This window comes from Hippocampus zosterae, chromosome 2 (genome assembly GCF_025434085.1).
Source record: "Hippocampus zosterae strain Florida chromosome 2, ASM2543408v3, whole genome shotgun sequence".
Taxonomy (NCBI): Eukaryota; Metazoa; Chordata; class Actinopteri; order Syngnathiformes; family Syngnathidae; genus Hippocampus; species Hippocampus zosterae.
In genome coordinates, this window is record NC_067452.1 from 26,745,163 (window position 1) to 26,767,364 (window position 22,202).

Sequence of the window (22,202 nt, forward strand, 5' to 3'; positions counted from 1 at the left end):
TGAGTTCCTTTATATTGTGTTTCAGTATAATCGAGAAGAAAAAAGTGCCGGCGCGAGAAGTTAACTCAGCAGAGGCAAACCGCTGAGCTTAACTAAATTGAGCTAAGCTGAACCGGGCAAGAGCCGACCGAGCACGGCCAGGGCGGGGCCGAGCGGGACATTTGATGTGCTGTTTGATTATGTTTTCCACCTGCCATCATCTGACCTCCTCCCTCAGCCAAAGCGCACCCTCTCCTTCTTACATTTCATCCTCCCCCCTTTCTTGATGTCCCTGCTGAGTTAGGAAATGCCCAGGAAGCAGAATGAAGTGGTTGGTGGAGTGTGCGGGCAACTCTTAGTGGTGGTGGGTGTTTGCGGTGGGGGTGGGGCTTGTCACTCACCATGATTGGTCGACGGCTCTGCAGTCTCAGGGAGGCCTGACAGCGGCTGCTGGTCCTTTCGCCTCGTGTCCACCGCTGGTTCACCAGCTCGCCATGAAATTCATTTTCTAGTCGGGGGGAGAGGGGGGGGGGCGAGAGACATTTTACATGATCCGTACCAGTGAATGCGCAGTAGTTTGAGGAGGGGTGTGGTCAAAAAATACAAGGTTAAGGGGATGGGTTGATGGTACTCAGGCTTGGAGTACACACGACCCTATCTCTAAGGAACAACACGCACGTACACACACTCACACACGTACATGGTTAAGTGCGCCAGCTGGGGTCTCTGTCAGTCTACTAATAGAATCAATCAAATTTGCGCATTTTTATCGAGCTTTTCAGGGCACGTGTAGGAGAAAATGGGGAAAGAGGGGGAGGCGAGGTTGCCAGGGATGAATGGTCAGTAAATAATGAGTCATCCATAAATCAAGCTTCTTTTTTTTCCATCCTCCCTTTTTTTCATTAAGGTAATAGCTCTTCACTTCATTGCCCTGATCACCCAAGAGAAACTTTAAGTCTATTCCAAATCCCCACTAGATTCGTGTTATTGTAACAGATGTTGTCATGGTTTGTTGCAACGGGGAGGTGAGGTGAAGACAGATGCACTGAATGAAGATGCACTCATCTACCTTTGTATGTTTAAAACGACTCAGTTTTGTGACAAAACACAACTGGAAATGGATATTATGGTCAGTCAAACTTATACCTCGTGATGAACACTGTAAAAAACATAACGTGTATTTTGCTGAGCTAATACAGTTATTTAAGTTGGAAAAAACTTACTAATTCAGTCTTATCTCTTTCTTGTGAAATGCAGGAAACACAATTTTCACCGAAGTAAAACTTAAAATATTTAGTCGAATTATCCAACTTTAATATGTAAAAACATTGTGAAGTTTATTGCCTTGTAATTTGGAGTTCACGCACTTTGTTGTCAAAGAGTGGACTGTTACTTATTGTCCAGTTCATGAAGCTGTACTCCAAAGAGAATGCAAACCAAAAGCAAAGATGAGAAGGACTGAGCGGTCCTGAACCCCAATCGATGCCCTTCCTGCAGCCTCTTACCCCCAAACTTTGCCTCTCATCCCAAGTTTGCCCATTACATGCAAAACTCACCAACGCCATGCCAGCATTCTGCAGAATGCTTGTTTATCAACTTTTGCTCCCCCACTCGACATGAAAGTGATGACAACAGCAATACTGTTGGCCTACATCTCTGTCTCAGCTGTCTCCAGACATACCCGCGAACATCCATGAAAACACTTCAATCTCCTTCAGGATACCCCCCTGCCCCACCCCCCACCCCCTTTCCTTGAAAGTAAAGTGAAGTGAACATTTGTCCTGGACTGTTAGCTGAGAGGCCAAGGAACTGCGAGCACTTACAAAATGCAAAATGTATAACAGTGTTTTAGGACACTTTTTTTTTCCTCAGATAAAGTCACTGTTCTCTGAGTTGAGTACTGAGCAAATGTTCCTACTAGAGCGATCTACCGTTGATCTCCCTCTATCAAATTCCACATTTAGTCATTAAGAGGCAAAAAAAAAAAAAAACCTGACACATTCGAAGCTAAAGCTTTTTCTGTGTACCCAAAAAGACTTGCATCTCATTATTTCACTGCAAAACTTGGAGGTGGATGAGACAATTAGTTGCTCACTGGGGTTGGTTTGTTTAATTAGAAGCAAAAGGATGTGAGATTATCTGAGGGACGCTTTAATGCACAGTGAATGGATTAAAAGAAATCTGATCTGACAGAAAACATGCTTTATTTTAAAGCTCGCAAATTCCTTTCATTGCGGATTTGCAAATACATCCACTCACAAGACACGTACACTGCATAATCGAATGAAATCCAACACAACGGCTGCATCAAATATTTATTAACATGATAATAATGCTCATTTTTGTTTTTTTGTTGTGTCGTGCTGCGGGTGCAGTATTTGTAGTACAGTACTTTAGTTTGTTCATCTTTTGACATTAGGGACAAAATATTCAAAACACTTCAATGATGCAGTGCAGCATTACGCCACAAGGTGCAAAGAAAAACATGATTTATAGTAAGTCATATTTGTCCACGGTGTCAACATTATTATCTTTGTGAACGCAGAATTTTGTATTTTCCCTCAAAAGAAAGTTTATGCAAGGGTAATACCATTACTTGCAGCTTACTGTACTGGGACAACGGAGCAAAGAGCCCTAAATCCATAGTTAGATTAAATACCAGAGTGGGCTGACTGTAACAGTATTAAGTGTACACACAGGGCCAAGCCAGCTGTACACTCCTGCTCCCGTAAAGAAGGCTTTAGTCACAATACAATGTGATTAGAGTTGGCAAAGAAGAAAGAGAATCACAAATCAAAAGTTATGGAGGAGTAAAAAGATAAAAATCGCACAGAAAAGAGAGCGTAGTCGTTACATCCGAATCATTTTGTTGCTGTTTTTAAGGGGCTCGGTGCAATCTGGAGGTGAGACAGTGTGTAAAGAGAGCCGTGAAAAGGCTGGTATCAGGACAAATGCCTGGTCCCGGCAGTTATGGGACAGAGGCAAAGCGACGGAGGAGAGTAAAGTAACAGCTTTTGGAGAAGCTCCCCTGAGGGCCACCCTGACCTCAGCATCTAAAGAACAACAAATGTGTCACTGCTGCTTATCACATAAAAAGCGTGGCACTGCCACCGCACAGTTCTGTGTCACAAGATTGTATGTTTTGCATTCTTGTCGTCAGAATTCATTTTGTTTGAAATTCATTATTTCCAAGCATGTCATTTGAAATGCCTGCTCTCCACTGAAAGCCTGCAGGACCCTGCCCTTTGCTTGTACGGCTGAGATTTCTGATAGGCTTTGAATGACGAGGGTGCAATTTGGCCCCAGCTGCTCCTCCAACATGTTTATTACACTCTCTCCTCCGGCACCTGCTGTCCTCGCCAGAGTCCATTCAGTCCCTAATAAATTGAAAGGTTTGCCATTAAGGTACCTAAAGACACAGAGGTGAGCTCAAACTGAGCTGCATGCAAGCTCGATAGTCTCCAGTGACAACATCAGGCACCAATAACCTAATTCTGTAATCCTTTGAAACTGGGCTACATTTCACAGGAAAACAAAACAAAACAACAACAACAAAATGTTCATCACATCTGTCAGCGGTGCATCACATCAAAGTCACTTTAAGTGGACAAATTTTCAACAGAATTTGAAAAGGAAGCGTCATCTTCTCTACAACATCACATGACACGTTGTAAGACCTGCAGCAACATTGCAAGCTTTGAATGCCTCAATAAAGTTGCTGTACTTTGAAGACAGGACTAAATTGAGTATTACCACTCCTTGCTATAACCTTGACCAAGCTGAGCCATTAGCACAAAATAACGGAAAAACTTTTTTCTAAAGTATTTTTATAGGAAATGGAATCAAATGTGCAGCTGCCTATACAGTGAAAGACACATATAGTGCGCTTCTTCACTGTCATCATCCTCATCATCATCATCATCGCTCATCTCTTTCCTCCATCTTAGGACGCAGGTGCATTGACAGACCGAGTTCCGCGCATACACACACACACACATTACGTGGCCATGTAAGGAAAGCAAGCAAAAGGAGGGGAGGATTGTGTTTGGGGGGAAAAACACAACACAGGTCCACATTATGCACCGCGGGTCGAGAATCCACAACACGCTCCTTTTATTTAAAAAAAAATCACCACAGAATATACAGCCAGTGTCCCCAACAAAGATGATTATTTCTTGACTCGACTTTTTCGGGGATGCACGCCATTTAAGACGGCTGACATTTGAAAAGAGCATCGCTTGTTTTTTTTTTCCACTGGAGAGGATCAAATGGCCAACCGCTCCCTCGTTAAAACGTTCCATCCATCCATCTCTCGCATTGCAACCAAAGCGCGGATTTACCAGCAAACTCCGCTCATCAGATTGCACACTTTGCACCACGAACAACACAAATGCAGCTAGTATAAAAATATGGCCGGGATATATTCGCCGAGTGGCGGCGATATAACGTATTGTAAACGGAAGCTAGAGGACAGAGTGGAGGATACATCTCAAGTACAGGACACCCTTCCATAAAAGAGCACTCGCAGAGGACAAGTACTATTTGTGAAACACACGCACACGCACTCATACACTGACACGCAGACACACACCGAGCACGTTGGCGAAGTATCAACAGCACAAGAAGTGGATAGACGCGCCATAGTTGTAGCAGGTGTCCCGCATACTGTTATTAAAACACACTTAGTTTCCGAGCTACAATTTAAATGCGAGGAAGTTCCAATTCAAGCGCGTGAGGGAAAAAAAACAACCGCGAACGATCGACGACCTGATTAATTAAGTATGCAAAAGTATACACGCATTAAAAACACCAAGGTAGTTCATTACCTGGAATCAGTAATATAGCGTCGCTGCCGCCTCCGTGTTCGAATAGTTGGAGATGAAGAAGTTCGCTTGAAACGACAACAACATCCGAGTAATCGTCTTAAAAATGATTATTATTATTTTTTTTGTATCCCGGTCCAAACGTCCAGATGTGGCAAGTAATGATGGAGAGGAAGCGAGCGGCCTCGGTCAAGCGCAGCACCGGCTCACGGCTTCGGGTGGAGGCGTGAGGGATGTTACTTGTTTGTAAGCAAAAACATGGCTTCATTTGCCTTTGTCAGCGAGAAAAAAAAACCCCAATATTGACTTACCTTTCCCTCATGAGCCATTGTATCCCCTCCTCCCCTCCACCCCCCCATTCTCCTCCCTCCGCCCTTTGCCATGACATCACGGAAGCTGTAGTAAAACCTCGAGCATCACATGGGCAGGGCTTGAGGACCACCCCCTATCAGTCTCCGCTATGCCCCCCCCCCCTCCACACACACGCACACACACACACACACACACACACACACGCACACACACACACACACACACACACACACACGCAAATTGCACGCACACTCCTCACGACACACTCTGGTACTTGAACACCCCCCCCCCCCCCCCGCACACACACACCCCACCCGCCTTTCGCTGACTTTCTCCCCCCACTCACTCGCTCCTAAACACATGCATGAACTGAGCCAATAAAGCTGCCGATTTCAAACAAGGACAGATGCATTTCAATCTGATGAACATATTGAAAAGGCCAAAAAGTTTTCCGCCATCCTTAATGACATCAGTCAAAGCAAGCATCTTCGAGTTTGACATACCACTCAACTCTCGGTGCTGTAGCCATAATTGAAACCTTCTCCTCCCTACGCCTACCTGAAAATGGTACAGTCCAATAATTCATTCAAAGGGGATTTTTTTTTCCTACTACGATTCAGCAGTGATGGAGTTACTCACCATTCGCAGAGACATTCCTTATTTTAAATCTAATGTCTCAGGCCGAACACAAGATGGCTCATAGACACGTGTTAACATGCTGGATTCAAGTTTGGAGCAGTGACATCACAGTCGCAGATTTGTTGCCAGATTCACTGAGAAAAATGCCAACTCCTAGCAGCAAAGAGAGCATCTTAAGTCACTTCCAAATGTTGGTGTGCTATTCTCTCTCTTTTTTTGCTTTGCTGTTTTGAAACCATTAGTGGAAATGACAACCATTCATTACAAGCCATTTGAGAATAGTCGCCACAAATGCCATTCTTTATCTGCCGTCTCCACGCCACGCACGCAGTGAATATTCAAAAAGCCCAACCTTCAGCTTTCAGAAATTCTATTAAATTCTTATCTCCTTGCAGCAGGCTCTTTTTGTGCAATCCCATTGTTATGCATTGGAGCTGAAATCAATCACCGGGCGTGCACATCGCATCAGTATGATTTCAGACTGTGGCTGCTTGCGTAGGAGAGGGGACTCACACAACAGGGGCGACAATCGAATAAACAAGGCGGGTGGGGGATGATGGTGAGGGGGTTATGAAATATCCCGGGCCTTGATCCAGCTGAGAGGAACAAGGTAGGAGGCCCTGTGCAAAGTTAGGCCCGGTAAGAAAGTGACAAAGTCAGGACTGCACATACATGAAAAAGACAGTCCCCGCTTTAAAATAGACTTGCTGGTGTAATTGGGCCTGTGGAGAGCTCCAGAGTTTTTGCATGTGATCATCAGTACCCTGGACAGCTCTCAGAGCGGCACAATCACTTACACAAGTTTATTGTTGAGGCCACAAAGGCTTTTGTCTTTCCTTCATTTGCTGTTTCAATAGGCTTGATGTCCAGATACAACGCTATTGGTGGTGCTAATTTCAAAGTCGACTTCATTGTTTCATCTCATTTCATGATACGGTGACAGCAGCTCAACTCCCGTGTTACACCGTAGATTAAAACATACAGAGTCTGGAAGAAAAAAGTGAGGTGAACTCAAAATGTCAATAATTGATAACATTTTAAACTGGGCAATTCATTTGACATTTTATGTTTTGCTGTTGTGGCAACTGGCTTTCTGGCACTTCACGACAAATAAATAAGAGTTTGCAGAACTGCTGTCCTCACAACTCAAAGATATAAGGAAAAACAACTCAGCACATTGTTTTGGAGTGAACACCTGCTAGCTTTGTTTTCCTAACCAAGATTGTTTTCATAAATGTCTGTAATTTATATTTTGAAGTTGTTCCAAATTAAATTACTGTTGCCCCCCCCCAATACAACTTGTGCTTTGCACATTGTATTAGTATTTCAATTTAAGTGAAATACAACTTTGGAAGTTAATTGTATTGCATGAATCCAGCTATTTGGGAAATGAAAAACATCCACCTGAAGGACAATTTGAAATTAAACGTTGATGTTTTTGGAACATTGTTTTATTTTAATCAAAATAAGAGACATACACAGAATGAAAAGTATATTTACCGTACTTTTACAGTTTACGTAATTAAAAAAAAAATGAAACTGGGAAAAGTACAGCAGTGTTAGAATTTTGAATTCATAATTGAGTATTTTAATCAATGTTATGTCCTGAAGTTGAGGAGCAGATCTTACTATTAGATGGCAATGTTAAAAGACAACTTTAAAGTGATATTGCTTTGCGGCAAGTGAATGTGGACTCATAAGATGAGAGCTGTGAGTGCAGATGGCACCGAGGCCTCCTACCACTTCTGAATGAAGTTGTATGGTGGTGATATTGTGCATAAATATTACATAGGGCAGCAGCTGACTGAGTAGTAAGGTTGGGACCCGGGAGGCCCCGAAGGGCTCTCGACAGATGGAACAAGCCGACAGACTAACGCAACAACAACAAAAAAAGTTTGTAATCAGCCCGCAGCTTGGCATTGTCCCCACGGTACCACAGCCACAAGGTCCCCCTCGGGGGATCAACTCTTTTGTCTGGATACTTAGAGACAAGTAGACAGAGGGAAGTTTATTTGGAAAACTATATGTCTGATTTTGTCATTTGTTGACGCCAAACTTTTTACAGGGGTGTGCTGATGCAAAACTGTAATCCCCCAACCACGAGCATGTGTTAAAAATAAATACATAAACAAATAAATACATAAATAAATAAAACCATCTCACTTGTTTAAAACATTCGGACAAAACATAAAATGATGTGTTTTGTTCACTGGGAAGATTGGACCGAAACCATCAAATACGGACAACCGCCGTTCAAATGAATGAGTTACTTTTACACACAAAGACTTTGGAAAGTTTGCTGCTAAAGTGAATACAAGTTATTGATACGAACCTAGGAAAGTGCGACACAGCTTCATCTTTGCAGCCATTCCGTCTGTCTGTCTGTCGCGTGTGGCGAGCTTCAAGTGCCGCCTCCAACTTTTTACAAGTGCAGCACAAACTTGCTCAAACTTTACTTCAATTTGCCGGGCCGGGGGAGGGGAGACGGGGATTGACAGCTACAGGGAGCCAATAGCGAGGCGCTGTGTTCTCCTACTGCTGGGAGCTGGCCCAAGGCCGAGTAACACCCCCAGCACACCATCATCATCATCACTGTCATCATCACCCCCCCCCCCCCCCATCACCCCTAAAGTCTCAGCTTTCAACAATAGCCTGCACTGCAACAAAGAGCATCTGCTGTGGCCGACAACTTCTCACAGTCACACGAAGCTCCCTCAGCAATGTGATTTAAAAGCATTAATACACACAACCGGGACTGACATCTCATTTCCTTTCACTTTTTACAGCTGATATATGAGCATGCTATACTTGGGGGGGAAAAAAAAAAACTCTCAAAAGAAGATTACTTCAGTGAAAAGTTTAGGAAAGGGGAGTATACATAATCATATTTGCATCAAGCGCATACCCCACTCTCAAGATCATATTGTTTTGTGTATTTTATTAATTTGCAAGTTGCACTTTGTCAAGGGTGCCTTGACTCCACTCTTTGGGCCACAAGGAGCACACATATAGCAGATGTACAGCTAATTTGGGTAAGTTAGAGGAACATTTTCACTCTAACTCCCGGGCCGGCCTTTTCACAATGTGTGAGTGTGTGTGTGTGTGTCTGTGTGTGTCTGGGACAGACAGACAGTTCCTCCCTCCCAATAGCAGATGGTCGGCCAGATAATGAGCTCTCCCATTGCTTGCTCCCATTATCCTCATCCCTCCAAGATGGAATGGGGGGATATACCGCCATCAACACACCACCTAACACTTCTCCTCTTCATTTCATTTCATCTCCATTCATTCACAAAAAAAAAGATTGTTTTTACCTCTTTGTTTAGAAAAGTTGCATTTGATTATAGCCAAGCAGGTGCATTTATAATCTGTTATTTGTTTGTCAACCAGCATCCTTAGTTCTGTATCTGAAAAAGCAACAACTCACTATATGAAGATTATGCAAAGTTCAGTTTTTACTGCAATCCAAAATTTAAATTAACATAATTTGAAGTGTACTCACAATTGCAAAAGTAATTGAACAAACAAATTAGTTTTAAAACAGAAAAAAAACGTTACTAATGCTGAGTCATCACAAATAACACTCAAATAAGAGTGTACAGCCCATGATACCAAACCAAATGTCACTTAAAAAACTTCGAAATAACTGTAAGCTTTGAATAAATTATGAACAAATAATAATAATAATAATCCAAACTAAACTAAACCCACACTTATGAAGTTGTAAACATGAACTAAACTATACTAAAACGACAGTTATTAAGTACTGAAACAAACAGAAGGGGAAAAAAAATCCCAAAACAGTTATGAAACAGAAGCCAATGAGCTAAGATAAACCAAACTCACAAGTAAAACACACTTCAGTGAAATTAAACAATAAAAAATAAAGCAAACACAGTCATAAAGTACAAAACCGAACTTTGTTCTGCTTTTCTGTGTTGTGCGCGACACAAATTTGATACAGCATAAGCCACCGTCTGCATTGATTCCCGTTTGAGAGATGATCATTTTTATCATAGATTAAACACTTTACTCAACTCAACTCAATTGGATTGTGTCATCTGGTTTTCTCTGTGGTGTCCAACACAATAAAAGTGTAAAATGAAGTAAACCAAACCCACAGAATTGCATTTGAACCCCACTTTATTGGCATTAAAAAGTTACAATAAACAGCTATCATTATTTCACTTCTTACTATATTGTGTTTTGGGGAGCTTATGAATAAAAAAAAATAAGGCACTGTTAATTAAGCAGCACTGACATTTTTCACTCATGCAAGTGACTTTTATATACAGTATATACATATATGGTAGACAACGTGTAGTATTCTTACTGACCACGGCTCTGTTATTAGCCTACTAACTGTACACACATTCTACAAGTTTGGCCATACGCAACAGCACCCAAATGAATACACATAGCATAGACTACCAACCCCATAACACACACACACACACACACACACACACACACACCATCCACTTTATTCTCCCTTCTGTTCGAGCAGGCAGCTGAACTCTGACACAGCCTCCAGCTGTCCTGGAGATGGCGATGACAATAAAGTTAAAGCAAATACACACACGGGCACACTCAAGAGAAGGAAACAAGTCCTTGTTGAGGAAAAAAAAAGGACCTGCGCAAGCTAATTAGGGGAAGATCTCAGTACATCTTCATTGTACCTATTTATTTATTTATTTCACCTTTATTTATCAAGGCAAGAAAATTCTAGCCCTAACCCACAATGCTGGCCTGGCTGCATACAGCAGATTAAAAAAAAAGCAAACATAGACAACACACTGTGCAGTTTAATATAGTTATACAGTTACATAATACATTGCATCATAGCATATGGTGAATAAAAAGTGCAGCAATCAAGTCATCCTTGTAATTATCCCTAATATTGCTCACATCACAAATGGAAATAACTTTTCAGGTGCAAGTGGCAATGGAGAGTCACATATAGTGTATGTTGGTTTGTTTGATTTCAGGAAAAAAAAAACTTGTAACGTGTAAAAGAGGTTTTTATTTTTCAAAACCTTTTTCTTTGTTGCTTTTTTTGTTCGACGCTTGCATATACTCACCCACCCACTCACGCATGTACAGATGGATATTAAAGATCAGATAGCCCCGCCCCGCCCCCTCATCAACACACACATGCACTTTCTTTCACCTTCCCCCAACCAGACTCTCTCGTCTCTAACATCCGTGCAGCATGATCTTGCCCATATCTGTCAGCTCCCATTAGACACAGGCAATGGATTTGGACTTTGTTTTTCATTTGAACATCTATCCAAGTTAGCACATTTGCTAGTGGAATCAACTGTGGGGGTAAAAATAAGCGCTGCCTCGCATGGCTGCCTTTTAACATAATAAAGGCTCAAAGTGCCTCTGGCTCTTCATTACTCACTTATTACACTGCGTCACTCTTTGGAGGGAGTTATGAATCCTTACCAGGCATGTGTGCAAACACTCAAAGGGAAAGGAGGGAGGAAGCCAAGAGACAAAGTTTGGTCTGGATGCCACTGAGGATGACCATCATCTCAAGAGACCCACCCCTCCCTGTCGTCTCCCCTTCCTGCTTACCCCATCCCATCACAGCTTGGGGAGAAGTTTTGGGGGTTGTGGGGAGGTGGAGAGGGTTGGGGAGGGGGGTGACAAGTGGAATGGGGTCAGCTCTGCCAAAAGGCATCATGTGGCCCCAATCCCCTACATCGTCTGTTCCTCGGCTTGCGCACTGTACCTTGATGTCGCTGTGTGTGGGTGGGGGGGTGGGGTGGGGTGGGGGTGGGGGGGTTGTCAGTTACACAAGTCTCTGTGTTTTTAATGCCAAAGCTTGGATCTCCTCATCTGCATGGACACGCCTGGAGCTATGTAGCAGCTTCACAGGGCAGTCTAAATAAGCCCCCATTTGCACCCCTACTTTTTCAGGCCACAGTCCAGACGGGTGTCGTAGCGCCCACCCTCCTGCTGTGACCAGATGACCTCTCGTCACCCTGCAAAGTCACAAGTCTTGCACATTGTTTTGTTTTTTTAGCTAGACTTTGCACAGGTAGATCTGGGCGTAACGGGACGTTCGCGCCTTTGTGCACTGTTGCGGGATGGAAGTAGTCTTTTTCCTGCCAATCCTCACACCATCCTTCATTTGCATAAAAATCAGGGTGTTCTGAGCGCACTACAACTGAGTGTGCCATGGTTGCAGAGTCAGAAATAGACCCGCTGGGCTTCATGCATGACTTTTGCAGCTACACCGCATGATTTCCCATTGCGGATTACGGAGTTGGTCATGCATGTGACAATTGGAGACCTCCTTGCGCCACCGATAGTGTGTCAGTATGTGACACTGGGACGTGCAGAAGAGACAGGTCGGACATTTCTTCAGTCGGGGATGAAGGTGCTGGAAGCAGGTTCATCCCGTGTGACCCAAAGCACCTCTCAAGCACGGTGCTATGCTCTGCTGCATACTGTATTTAGTGATGACAACATATATCGTCATGAAATGTGTTCAATTGGTTTCGTTTAATACATTTCATTACTTATGGTAATTGCTGAGAAATTTAAGATTCCAGTAAATCCCTGAATTTGTCATGTTTTAGTCCCAGCACTGCCAGAAAAACACAAATAGCCTGAGGGGGCGCTCGTTTGTTTGGTAGCTAAAACTTTATTGCCTCGCATATGTGCAGATGCTTGTGCACTTTACTTAATCTTTCCAGACTTTTCTTTACTGATCATCATTTCACTTTTGCACCTTCTCCCCACACTTGCCCCAAACCCACCATCTTTGTATCCCCTCTGTTCATCCCCATCTTCTCGGTTCAGGCCTCCCCACCACTTTTTTTTTGCTTTCTTTATACTTTCCCCATGTGACTTCCCTGCATTCGCAGCAGGCTGGGCAAATGTGCACCCATAGCGGTGGTAAATACAGGCAGCACTTCACAAACAAGGGCTGATTACAATGACAAAGACTGCCACACTTTTGGGAGGAGCTTGGAGCAATTTGGAGGCTGCGGGGGCCACTGAGCGAGTGGCATACTTAATGGGCTTTGTGCGCCAGAAGAAAAGGGTCTGAGCTTTTGGGCCCAGCTGTCACTATGGAAAATATCAGACTGACACAGCACCCGATGCTCTTTGGCTTGCACTCTATTCTTCCTTCAAACACCCTCCCTCCGTGCCTCTCCTCTCTTTTTTTCTCTAGTTAGCAAGCACAAAAAAGTGAAAGCTGCTGGGAAGAAACAAAAAAACACGCACACACAAATGAGAACTCTCTCTCTTGATCGCACACAAGCGGCGGTGAGACAAGCGTGTGTTCGTGGTCACACACAAACACACACACACGCACACACATGCTGGCAAATATAATGCATAGAAGGCTGACTCTGCAGCAATTATTCAAACCCTTAACCCGGAGGGATGAATGACATTATTACATTTCACTACTTAATTATCTGTGCGGATAGTTACTAAGCATTAACCAGCATGCATGCTTAATATGAAAGATAGAGTCCCTTCTGCTTCATAAACCGTCATTCATTTTCTAGTTTTATGCAGGAAAACCACATAGTTGCCGCACAGGCACAGTGGTAAAATGTTTGACAGACTCCAGGTGACTGCAGGTTGAATGCATCTAAAAAGTGAAATGCTTTACACATGATGCCAAGTGCTGTTTATTTTCCTACCCAGGATTGGTTTGACTTAAAAGCAAAATCTGAGAGATACTCTTTAGCTGCGCTGTGTTTGCCGTCTGTGATTTCCTGCTCGCAAAGAAGCGCTCACACTCCAGATCCAGCGGCATTACACCAGCTCTGTGACTTTATGCCACTGTAACACGGGGCATAAAACATGCACCCACGCACACACGCAGCAAACTTGTGGACAGCCAAGAGCGCACTCATGGCGCATTTGCAGAGGACTGACAGCACAAAGCCAAAGTTGGATGTTGTTTCACCTAATCTCTTTGATACCACTGTGGTGCTGCTAAGCCCCAGAAAATCAGCTTAGCAGATGTCCTGAAGTGTAGGTGGCTTGTTTCATGAGGCTCGAGAAGAAAACGCGAGAGGAAGAAGGAAAAGCGGGTGTTGGGGGTAGGGCTGCTAATTTTGAATGGATGGGAGGAGTTCAGCTCAGGCCCACCCTCTTTTTTTCCACTTGTTTCTGACAGGCACTCAAGTTCCAGCAAACTAAATTCAACAATCAGTACCACAAAACATCTCGGTTTCCTGCATGTTTCTCTCATAAGACCATTCAATACGTATTTGTGGCGGCCATTTCGCTCATTTCTTGGTGGATAAACTCTTGTTTCTAAAATGTGCGCACACGTATCGACCAGTAAGCATGTTAAGAGTACTTGCAAAATATAATGATATCCAACACAAGAGCTTCATTATATTGTGCATTCCAAAGATAATGACTCTCGATACATCACAATAGTAAACATATTGTTAAGTTAAAATCATACCTGGCTAACGGTGGCAATCGAAAGTGAGCATTGCTTTAAATTAATTTCAGGCAAAATATGTGATGCAGCTTCTGTCTTTGGATATCATGATGTTGTGAAAGGCCTCATAATATTGTGGCTTGTCAGTGTCTAACATAGTTCAACACATTCACAAGTGCTGCATACATTAGCCGAGCAAGTAAGACATCTGTATGCTAATACCCTCGGCTGTTTGAGGGAGGGGGTGGCGGGAGGGGGCTGAAAATGGGTGACTGATGTTATGATAGTGAAGGCAATCTGAAAGAGGTCAGGCTGAAGGAGTGCATGTGTCAAGAGCTAGTGCATATAGTGTATCCATAGCAACCAAGTAACCCAACTCAAGATAGCTCACTGATGTTGTCACCTTGTGGCTTTTTCCTCCAGCCTTGTGCTTATTTCACTCAACCACAAAGAAAACGTCTCACAAAAGCCCCCGAAAAGGAACAAATGTGCGGACTCCATTAATTAATGTTCGAACATACCTTCATGCAGATTAAGGTTCAGATACTCACTGCTGCTACATCCCTAATTATGAATCTACTTTCAAGTGACTGAAAGCGACAGTATTTCATTGTTACCATTCAATGAAATCTTTGGTGTACATTGCTCTGCCATCATGCAAAAGTCGCATCTACAAAGAAACATTTCATTCTAATTAGGAGTGGGTGAATATTAATATGCAATATCGTCTCGGGCCGAAACGGGCTGATTTTTAGATATTCAGTACTAGTGGATGATGACGAAATGAGACAATGACACTAAACACAAAGAAAATTTGACAGTAAATGCGCAAAATAAAGAAATGGTAAGTGTGAGTTGAACACATTTTAATCATGTACAACCAAAAACCAAGTCTTTTTTTTCGTGTACTGCAGCAGTTTGACACATTGGCGAATCACCATCTGCGACAGAGAAAAAAAAGGTCTAGTCACATTGTGAATTTTTATATGGTCAAACATTTTTGGGAAATAAGTGTGTTAACCTTTGAGCTTGTCTACTCAGATCAGAGAACTTAATTGAAGGGATGAGTTGTCATGGTACTTTTTATGCATTCATACTGTCGTGTCCACATCGAGTGCTGAACAAAGTGCCATAAAAATGAGACTTTCTGTGTGTCTTGAAAGACTTTTGAATTTTAGCAGAAGCACTTTACGGGATAATGTTGTGCAGTTCTACACCGCTGAAAACCATACCGAAAATAGTACAGAGATGTGGGAAGTGCCAATTAAAGGGATTTTATTTCATCATCATTATTGGTGGCCTCTGAGTGACTATTTTGTCTCAAATGGGAGGTCCCAGATCCAGGACTGCATAAATTAACTTTTCAAGCGACTGCTTTGCAGATGTCTTATGACAATGCCATTGTGTTATTAACTTTAACTCTAAAACACAGGGATCAAAGTTTAAATGACAGCTGTGATATACTATTTGTCACACAATTTACTTTTCTTTTGTGGTGCAATTAAAATTGTTGCCTCTGAGATATAATGACAATGTGTTCTGAGGCTTTGTACGCCTCTCCTGAAAAAAAAAATATATGTGGATGGGAAACCAGCCTCCCCTCCGTGAGCCGTCACCTTACCGTGGTGGAGGGGTTTGTGTGTCCCAATGATCCTAGGAGCTAAGTTGTCTGGGGCTTTATGTTCTTGGTGAAGGACCAGACGAAGCACGGCTCAAAGACCCCTTATGATGAGTAAAACTAATGGATCTCAGTTTCCCTTGCCTGGACGCGGGTCACCGGGCCCCCCCTCTGGAGTCAGGACTGGAGGTGGGGCTCGTTGGCGAGCGCCTGGTGGCCGGGCCTACACCCATGGGGCCCGGTCGGGCTTAGCCCGAAGAGGCAACGTGGGTCCCCCTTCTCATGGGCTCACCATCCAAGGGAGGGGCCAAAGGGGCCGGGTGCATTGTGAGCTGGGCCGCAGCCAAAGGCGGGGACCCTGGCGGTCTGATCCTCGGCTGCAGAAGCTAGCTCTAGGGACGTGCAATGTCACCTCTCTGGCAGGGAAGGAGCCCGAGCTGGTGTGCGAGGTAGAGAAGTTCCGACTGGATATAGTCGGACTTGCCTCCACACATAGCCTGGGTACTGGCACCAGTTCTCTCGAGAGGGGTTGGACTCACTTCGACTCTGGAGTTGCTCACGGTGAGAGGTGAAGAGCAGGTGTGGGCATACTCATTGCCCTCCGGCTCAGTGCCTATACATTGGGGTTCACACCGGTAGACGAGAGGGTTGCCTCCCTCCGTCTTTGGGTGGGGGGACGGGTCCTGACCAAACAGCAGCTCAGCGTACCCACCGTTTTTGGAGTCCTTGGAGGGTGTGCTATAGAGTACTCCTGCTGGGGACTCCCTTATTCTGCTGGGGGTCTTCAATGCTCACGTGGGCAATGACAGCGAGACCTGGAAGGGCGTGATTGGGAGGAACGGCCCCCCCGATCTGAACTCGAGTGGTGTTTTGTTATTGGACTTCTGTGCTCGTCACGGATTGTCCATAACGAACACCTTGTTCAAACATAAGGGTGTCTATATGTGCACTTGGCACCAGGACACCCTCGGCCGCAGTTCGATGATTGACTTTGTGGTTGTATCATCGGATTTGCGGCTGCATGTTTTGGACACTCGGGTGAAGAGACCTGTCAACTGATGACCACCTAGTGGTGAGTAGGCTCCGATGGTGGGGGAAGATGCCGGTCCGTCCTGGCAGACCCAAACGTATCGTGAGGGTTTGTTGGGAGCGTCTGGCAGAATCCCCTGTCAGAGAGAGTTTCAACTCCCACCTCCGGCAGAGCTTTTCCCATGTCCCGGGGGAGGCGGGGAACATTGAGTCCGAATGGACCTTGTTCCGTGCCTCTATTGTTGAGGCGGCCAATCTGAGTTGTGGCCGTAAGGTGGTTGGTGCCTGTCGTGGCGACAACCCCCGTACTCGCTGGTGGACACCAGCAGTATGGGATGCCGTCAAGCTGAAGAAGGAGTCCTATCGGGCCTTTATGGCCTGTGGGACCCCAGAGGCAGCTGACGGGTATCGACTGGCTAAACGGAACGCAGCTTCGGCGGTCGCCGAGGTAAAAACCCGGGCGTGGGAAGAGTTCGGTGAGGCCATGGAAGCCGACTTCCGGACGGCTTCGAGGAAATTCTGGTCCACCATCCGACGTCTCAGGAGGGGGAAGCAGTGCACCATTAACACCGTATACAGTGCGGATGGGGCACTGCTGACTTCGACTCGGGACGTTGTGAACCGGTGGGCAGAGTACTTTGAAGACCTCCTCAACTCCACCAACACGCCTTCCTCGGAGGAAGCAGAGTCTGAGGATCCTGAGGTGGGCTCCCCTATCTCTGTGGTTGAAGTCACCGATGTGGTTAAAAAGCTCCTCGGTGGCAAGGCCCCAGGGGTGGATGAGATCCGCCCGGAGTTCCTCAAGGCTCTGGATGCTCTGGGGCTGTCCTGGTTGACCCGCCTCTGCAGCATCGCGTGGTCATCGGGGAGAGTGCCTCTGGATTGGCAGACTAGGGTGGTGGTCCCTCTTTTTAAAAACGTGGACCGGAGGGTGTGTTCCAACTACAGAGGGATCACACTCCTCAGCCTCCCTGGTAAGGTCTATTCGGGGCTGCTGGAGAGGAGGGTCCATCGGGAACTCGAGCCTCAGATTGAGGAGGAGCAGTGTGGTTTTCGTCCTGGCCGTGGAACTGTGGACCAGCTCTACACCCTAAGCAGGGTCCTCGAGAGGACGTGGGAACTTGTCCAACCAGTCCACATGTGTTTTGTGGACTTGGAGAAAGCATTTGACCGTGTCCCTCGGGGGGTCTTGTGGGGGGTGCTTCGGAAGTATGGGGTACTGAGCCCCCTGATACGGGCTGTTCGGTCCCTATACTGCCGATGTCAGAGTTTGGTTCGCATTGCCGGCAGTAAGTGGGAATCGTTATCCAGTGCGGGTAGGACTCCGCCAAGGCTGCCCTTTGTCGCCGATTCTGTTCATCACCTTTATAGACAGAATTTCTAGGCGCAGCCGAAGCGTTGAGGGGGTCCATTTTGGGGGCCTCAGTATTGCATCTCTGCTTTTTGCAGATGATGTGGTACTGTTGGCTCCTTCAAGCAGGACTCTCCAACTCTCACTGGAGCGTTTCGCAGCTGAGTGTGAAGCGGTTGGGATGAGGATCAGCAGTTCCAAATCTGAAACCATGGTCCTCAGTCGGAAAAGGGTGGAATGCCCTCTCCGGGTCGGGGAGGAGATCTTGACCCAAGTGGAGGAGTTTAAGTATCTTTGGATCTTGTTCAGGAGGGAGCGAGAGATTGACAGTTGGATCGGTGCAGCGTCTGCTGTGATGCGGACCTTGTATCGGTCTGTCGTGGTAAAGAAGGAGCTGAGCTAAAGGGCGAAGCTCTCAATTTACCGGCCGATCTACGTCCCAAACCTGATCTATGGGTCGTGACCGAAAGAACGAGATCCGGATACAAGTGAGGTGAGGTGCAAGATTAAAAAAGGCCAAATGTTGGGCAAGGGAAACTCAAAAAGAAGATGCCATTTCATTTAGGGAGGGTGAACAACCAATCACAAATCAAACCCCAAAAAAAGCAGAAAAAAATATGAATATAGTTCGAATGAACCCAAATGACAAAGAAGAAAACAAAGGACATTTTTGCTGAAGTTTAGCATTAATTTGTTTTGCAAGCAGGCAATAAATTTCAGTTTTCACTAATTTCACTCAGTTTTCATTAACTAAAAAAAAAAGATTTTAAAAATCTTTTTCAACTTTACATTATTTCATTCTCTGGAATAACCATGACGCACACAACACCCCCCCCCCCCCACACAGTGGTAAATTGTCAATCATTTTCCATTCACAGATTACTGCATGCCCCAACATGTCACTGTTTTACACTGTCCCTGTTTCCACTTTTTGTATCTCCTTTGAGTTCTCAATCCTAATCGTTTTTTCCACCTCATTTCATACTCTCACATTTGCATCTTTCCTCCTGCCCCTTTCCTTGCGCGTATCTTGCATTTCCTCCAACTGTACTTCGGAGGCTTCAAATCTCATCTTCTGCTCTTTCGTCCCCGCTCATCTTCCATTTCCTTTGCCCCCCAAGATCCCCACCTGTTTGTCAGGCCTCAGGCAAATGGGCATCCCCCAAAGCCAATGCAGAAGCCTCCTCAGCTCCCGCGCGCCACAGCTTTCCTGGCATTCTTCCAGTTTAAACAGAAGGCTGTTCTGGAGGAGCGAGCGGGCCGCAGAGAGAGGCCAGTTGCTCGCATGAATGCTGAATGATTCGTGTTACCCTCTGATAAAGCATGTTCACTTTTTTAAGGGATTGATGTGTAATGGAGTTTCAGCGGCTGGTCTATCATTTCCTCCTAATAGCGCTTTTTTTAATGCCATGACCCTGCTCTCCAAAGCTCCCCACCTCATGTACCCCTACTGTGGTAACCACACATTACCAGGCACGTGCACACGCATGCATACATACAAGCGGCAATTACCGGCAGCTGCAGGAGTTTCTGAACAGCAAAAGTGGGCAATTTTCTCTGCCTTCCATTGAAACAACAAACAGGGTGTCAGATCAAAATTGGCTGTAAGGAAAGAAAAGCAAAATTGCGCTGATAAAAGTTATTGTGAATCAGGAAGACCGGGTTAGTGCCTCAGAAGTAGAATTGTGCCGGCAGCAGTGTTTTTGATAATTCTTGAGGAATACTTGGAAAGCCACAACACAAACATCAAAAGAGGAAAGGAAAATAATGATTTCCAGCACACAAATGAGCTACATGCATGTATTTATATTGTGCCTTTAAACCTAATCAAACATTTTATGGTCCACATAATGATTGATGTTGACTGTTGGTGTGTATATACGTGCGTGTGTGTGTGTGTGTGTGTGTGTGTGTTTGTGTGTGTGTGTGTGTGTGTGTGTGTAGGGGGGGACAGATTGTGCAGTGTGTGTACAAACCAGACCTGAGATTACTGAACAGATTGCACAGCTGGCAGGCGGCCCTCTCTTCACACACAAACAGACGCTCACACAGCCGCGCACATACATCCGTTCAGACACACAAATGCAAAGGGAACAAAACAAAACAAATATTAGTATTGGTCTTTGGTGAATTATCCCATATTGATCAGGCACTAATGGCAGAAATATCATTCTGATCCATGTGTTAAATCCTAAAAGGTGATTTTCACTATAATTCACAACTAAACAAACAGAGTTCAAACCACATTCCAAAGATGATGGTGTCTTTTGATGTCTAAAAATAACAAATTCCTAATAATAATGTGGAAATATTTTGGAGTCAGATATTTTCACCATTCATTCATTCATTCATTCATCTTCCTAACCACTTGATCCTCACTAGGGTCGCGGGGGGTGCTGGAGCCTATCCCAGCTGTCTCCGGGCAGTAGGCTGGGGACATTTTCACCATAAAAGCTCAAATAAGCTTCTGGCCTTGTCTTTAACACTTTTCAGTAGTTTACTAGTTTGGATCGAGCACTGTGACTTAGAAGTGAATTACACTTTGCAATTTACAACATCTTCCATTTGGTCATGTACTACGAAGGTAAAACTATCATGGTCCATTAACAACTTTAACAAGCTTTGTTAAAGTTGATAATTGATCATTATTACATTGAGAAAATAAGTCCATGCAAATACAAGCACTGCTATTTTTAACAATACATGCTTGTTTTACAGCCATTTTGGAGATATTATATATATCCATCCATCCATTTTCTGAACCGCTTGAACCTCACTAGGGTTGCGGGGGCTGCTGGAGCCTATCCCAGCTGTCTTCGGGCAGTAGGCAGGGGACACCCTGAATCGGTTGCCAGCCAATCGCAGGGCACACGGAGACAAACAATCATCCACACTCACAATCACACCTAGGGACAATTTTAGAGAGTCAATCAGCCTGCCACGCATGTTTTTTGGAATGTGGGAGGAAAACGGAGTACCCGGAGAAAACCCACGCAGGCCCGGGGAGAACCTGCAAACTCCACACAGGGAGGCCGGAGCTGGAATTGAACCCGGTACCTCTGCACTGTGAAGTTGACGTGCTAACCACTGGACTACCGGGCCCTATTATATATATATGTACAAAACTGTATATATATTAGAGCTGTCAAACGATTAAAATGTTTAATTAAAATTGCAATTGTCATAATTAACTCAAATTCACTAAAAATTAATCGGGATTACTCACGCATTTTTTATCGTTTCTGAATTTCCTTTGATATTTTTTTGGCCGGTTTTTCCCCATTTTAATGCTGTCATCAACATGGAATCATGAATCAGTTTTCTATGTGCAAAATGCAAATATTTACTGAAATAACAATTAAAATTTTCAATTTTACATGAACATTTTTCACTTGGAGCAATTATTCATACATAATCTCTCACACAATATTACTGTCCATCAAGTAAAATATTTCGTCACACAACCGCTGCTTTAACAGCTCTTTTATGGAATCAAAACAGAGCAATATAACATTAGAAAGTGCACATCCAAGGTAAACTAGTACTCAGCTTAGAGTGGATTTAAGCCATGGTTGCATACTACGCTTTTCTCAAGTTTGCTTTGAACACAGCAGTCAGGCTATGTTGATTCTGTTGGTCTTTCTTGCGCGGAAGTCTCTCTACGGTTTTGTGTAGACATCACTTCGGATGACTACACTTGGTTCGATGACAACACTGTAGATGTTTTATTTTCAGTGTGTTCGCAAGGTCACTACCACTGCACCACTGCACTCAGCGCACCGTCACTGTCAGACGAACACAGAGAAGCTCCACCTGCTTTATTTATATGGACACGGAACACTGTAACCTTCCACACAAAATAGTTCCAAACAAGTAACAATCACGTCAGTGGCATACATCGTATTCGTCAGGCTACCTGCTCTTTATTCACCGGAGGCTCATCAAAGTCTCTTATTTCTCTCCCAACAATGTCTTCTCCCACTTGGTGTACTTTAGCCTTCTCCGCTATGTACAATCTCT

The 22,202-nt window shown here is 44.5% G+C and overlaps 1 protein-coding gene across 5 annotated transcripts in view; it reads right to left on the reverse strand.

The window, feature by feature from the left end:
* The window catches only part of myt1b (myelin transcription factor 1b), a 122,979-nt gene that overhangs the window by 26,977 nt on the left and 73,800 nt on the right, over nucleotides 1-22,202 (reverse strand). Inside the window, exons 1-2 of one of the 5 annotated variants that reach the window (XM_052057832.1) lie at nucleotides 8,086-8,172; nucleotides 381-487 (exon numbers count right to left, since the gene is read on the reverse strand). In XM_052057832.1, the coding sequence (XP_051913792.1) occupies nucleotides 381-487; nucleotides 8,086-8,122 (144 nt within the window). In that variant the 5' untranslated portion in view covers nucleotides 8,123-8,172. The other 4 variants (XM_052057835.1, XM_052057834.1, XM_052057833.1 and 1 more) reach the window with 4 other exon arrangements.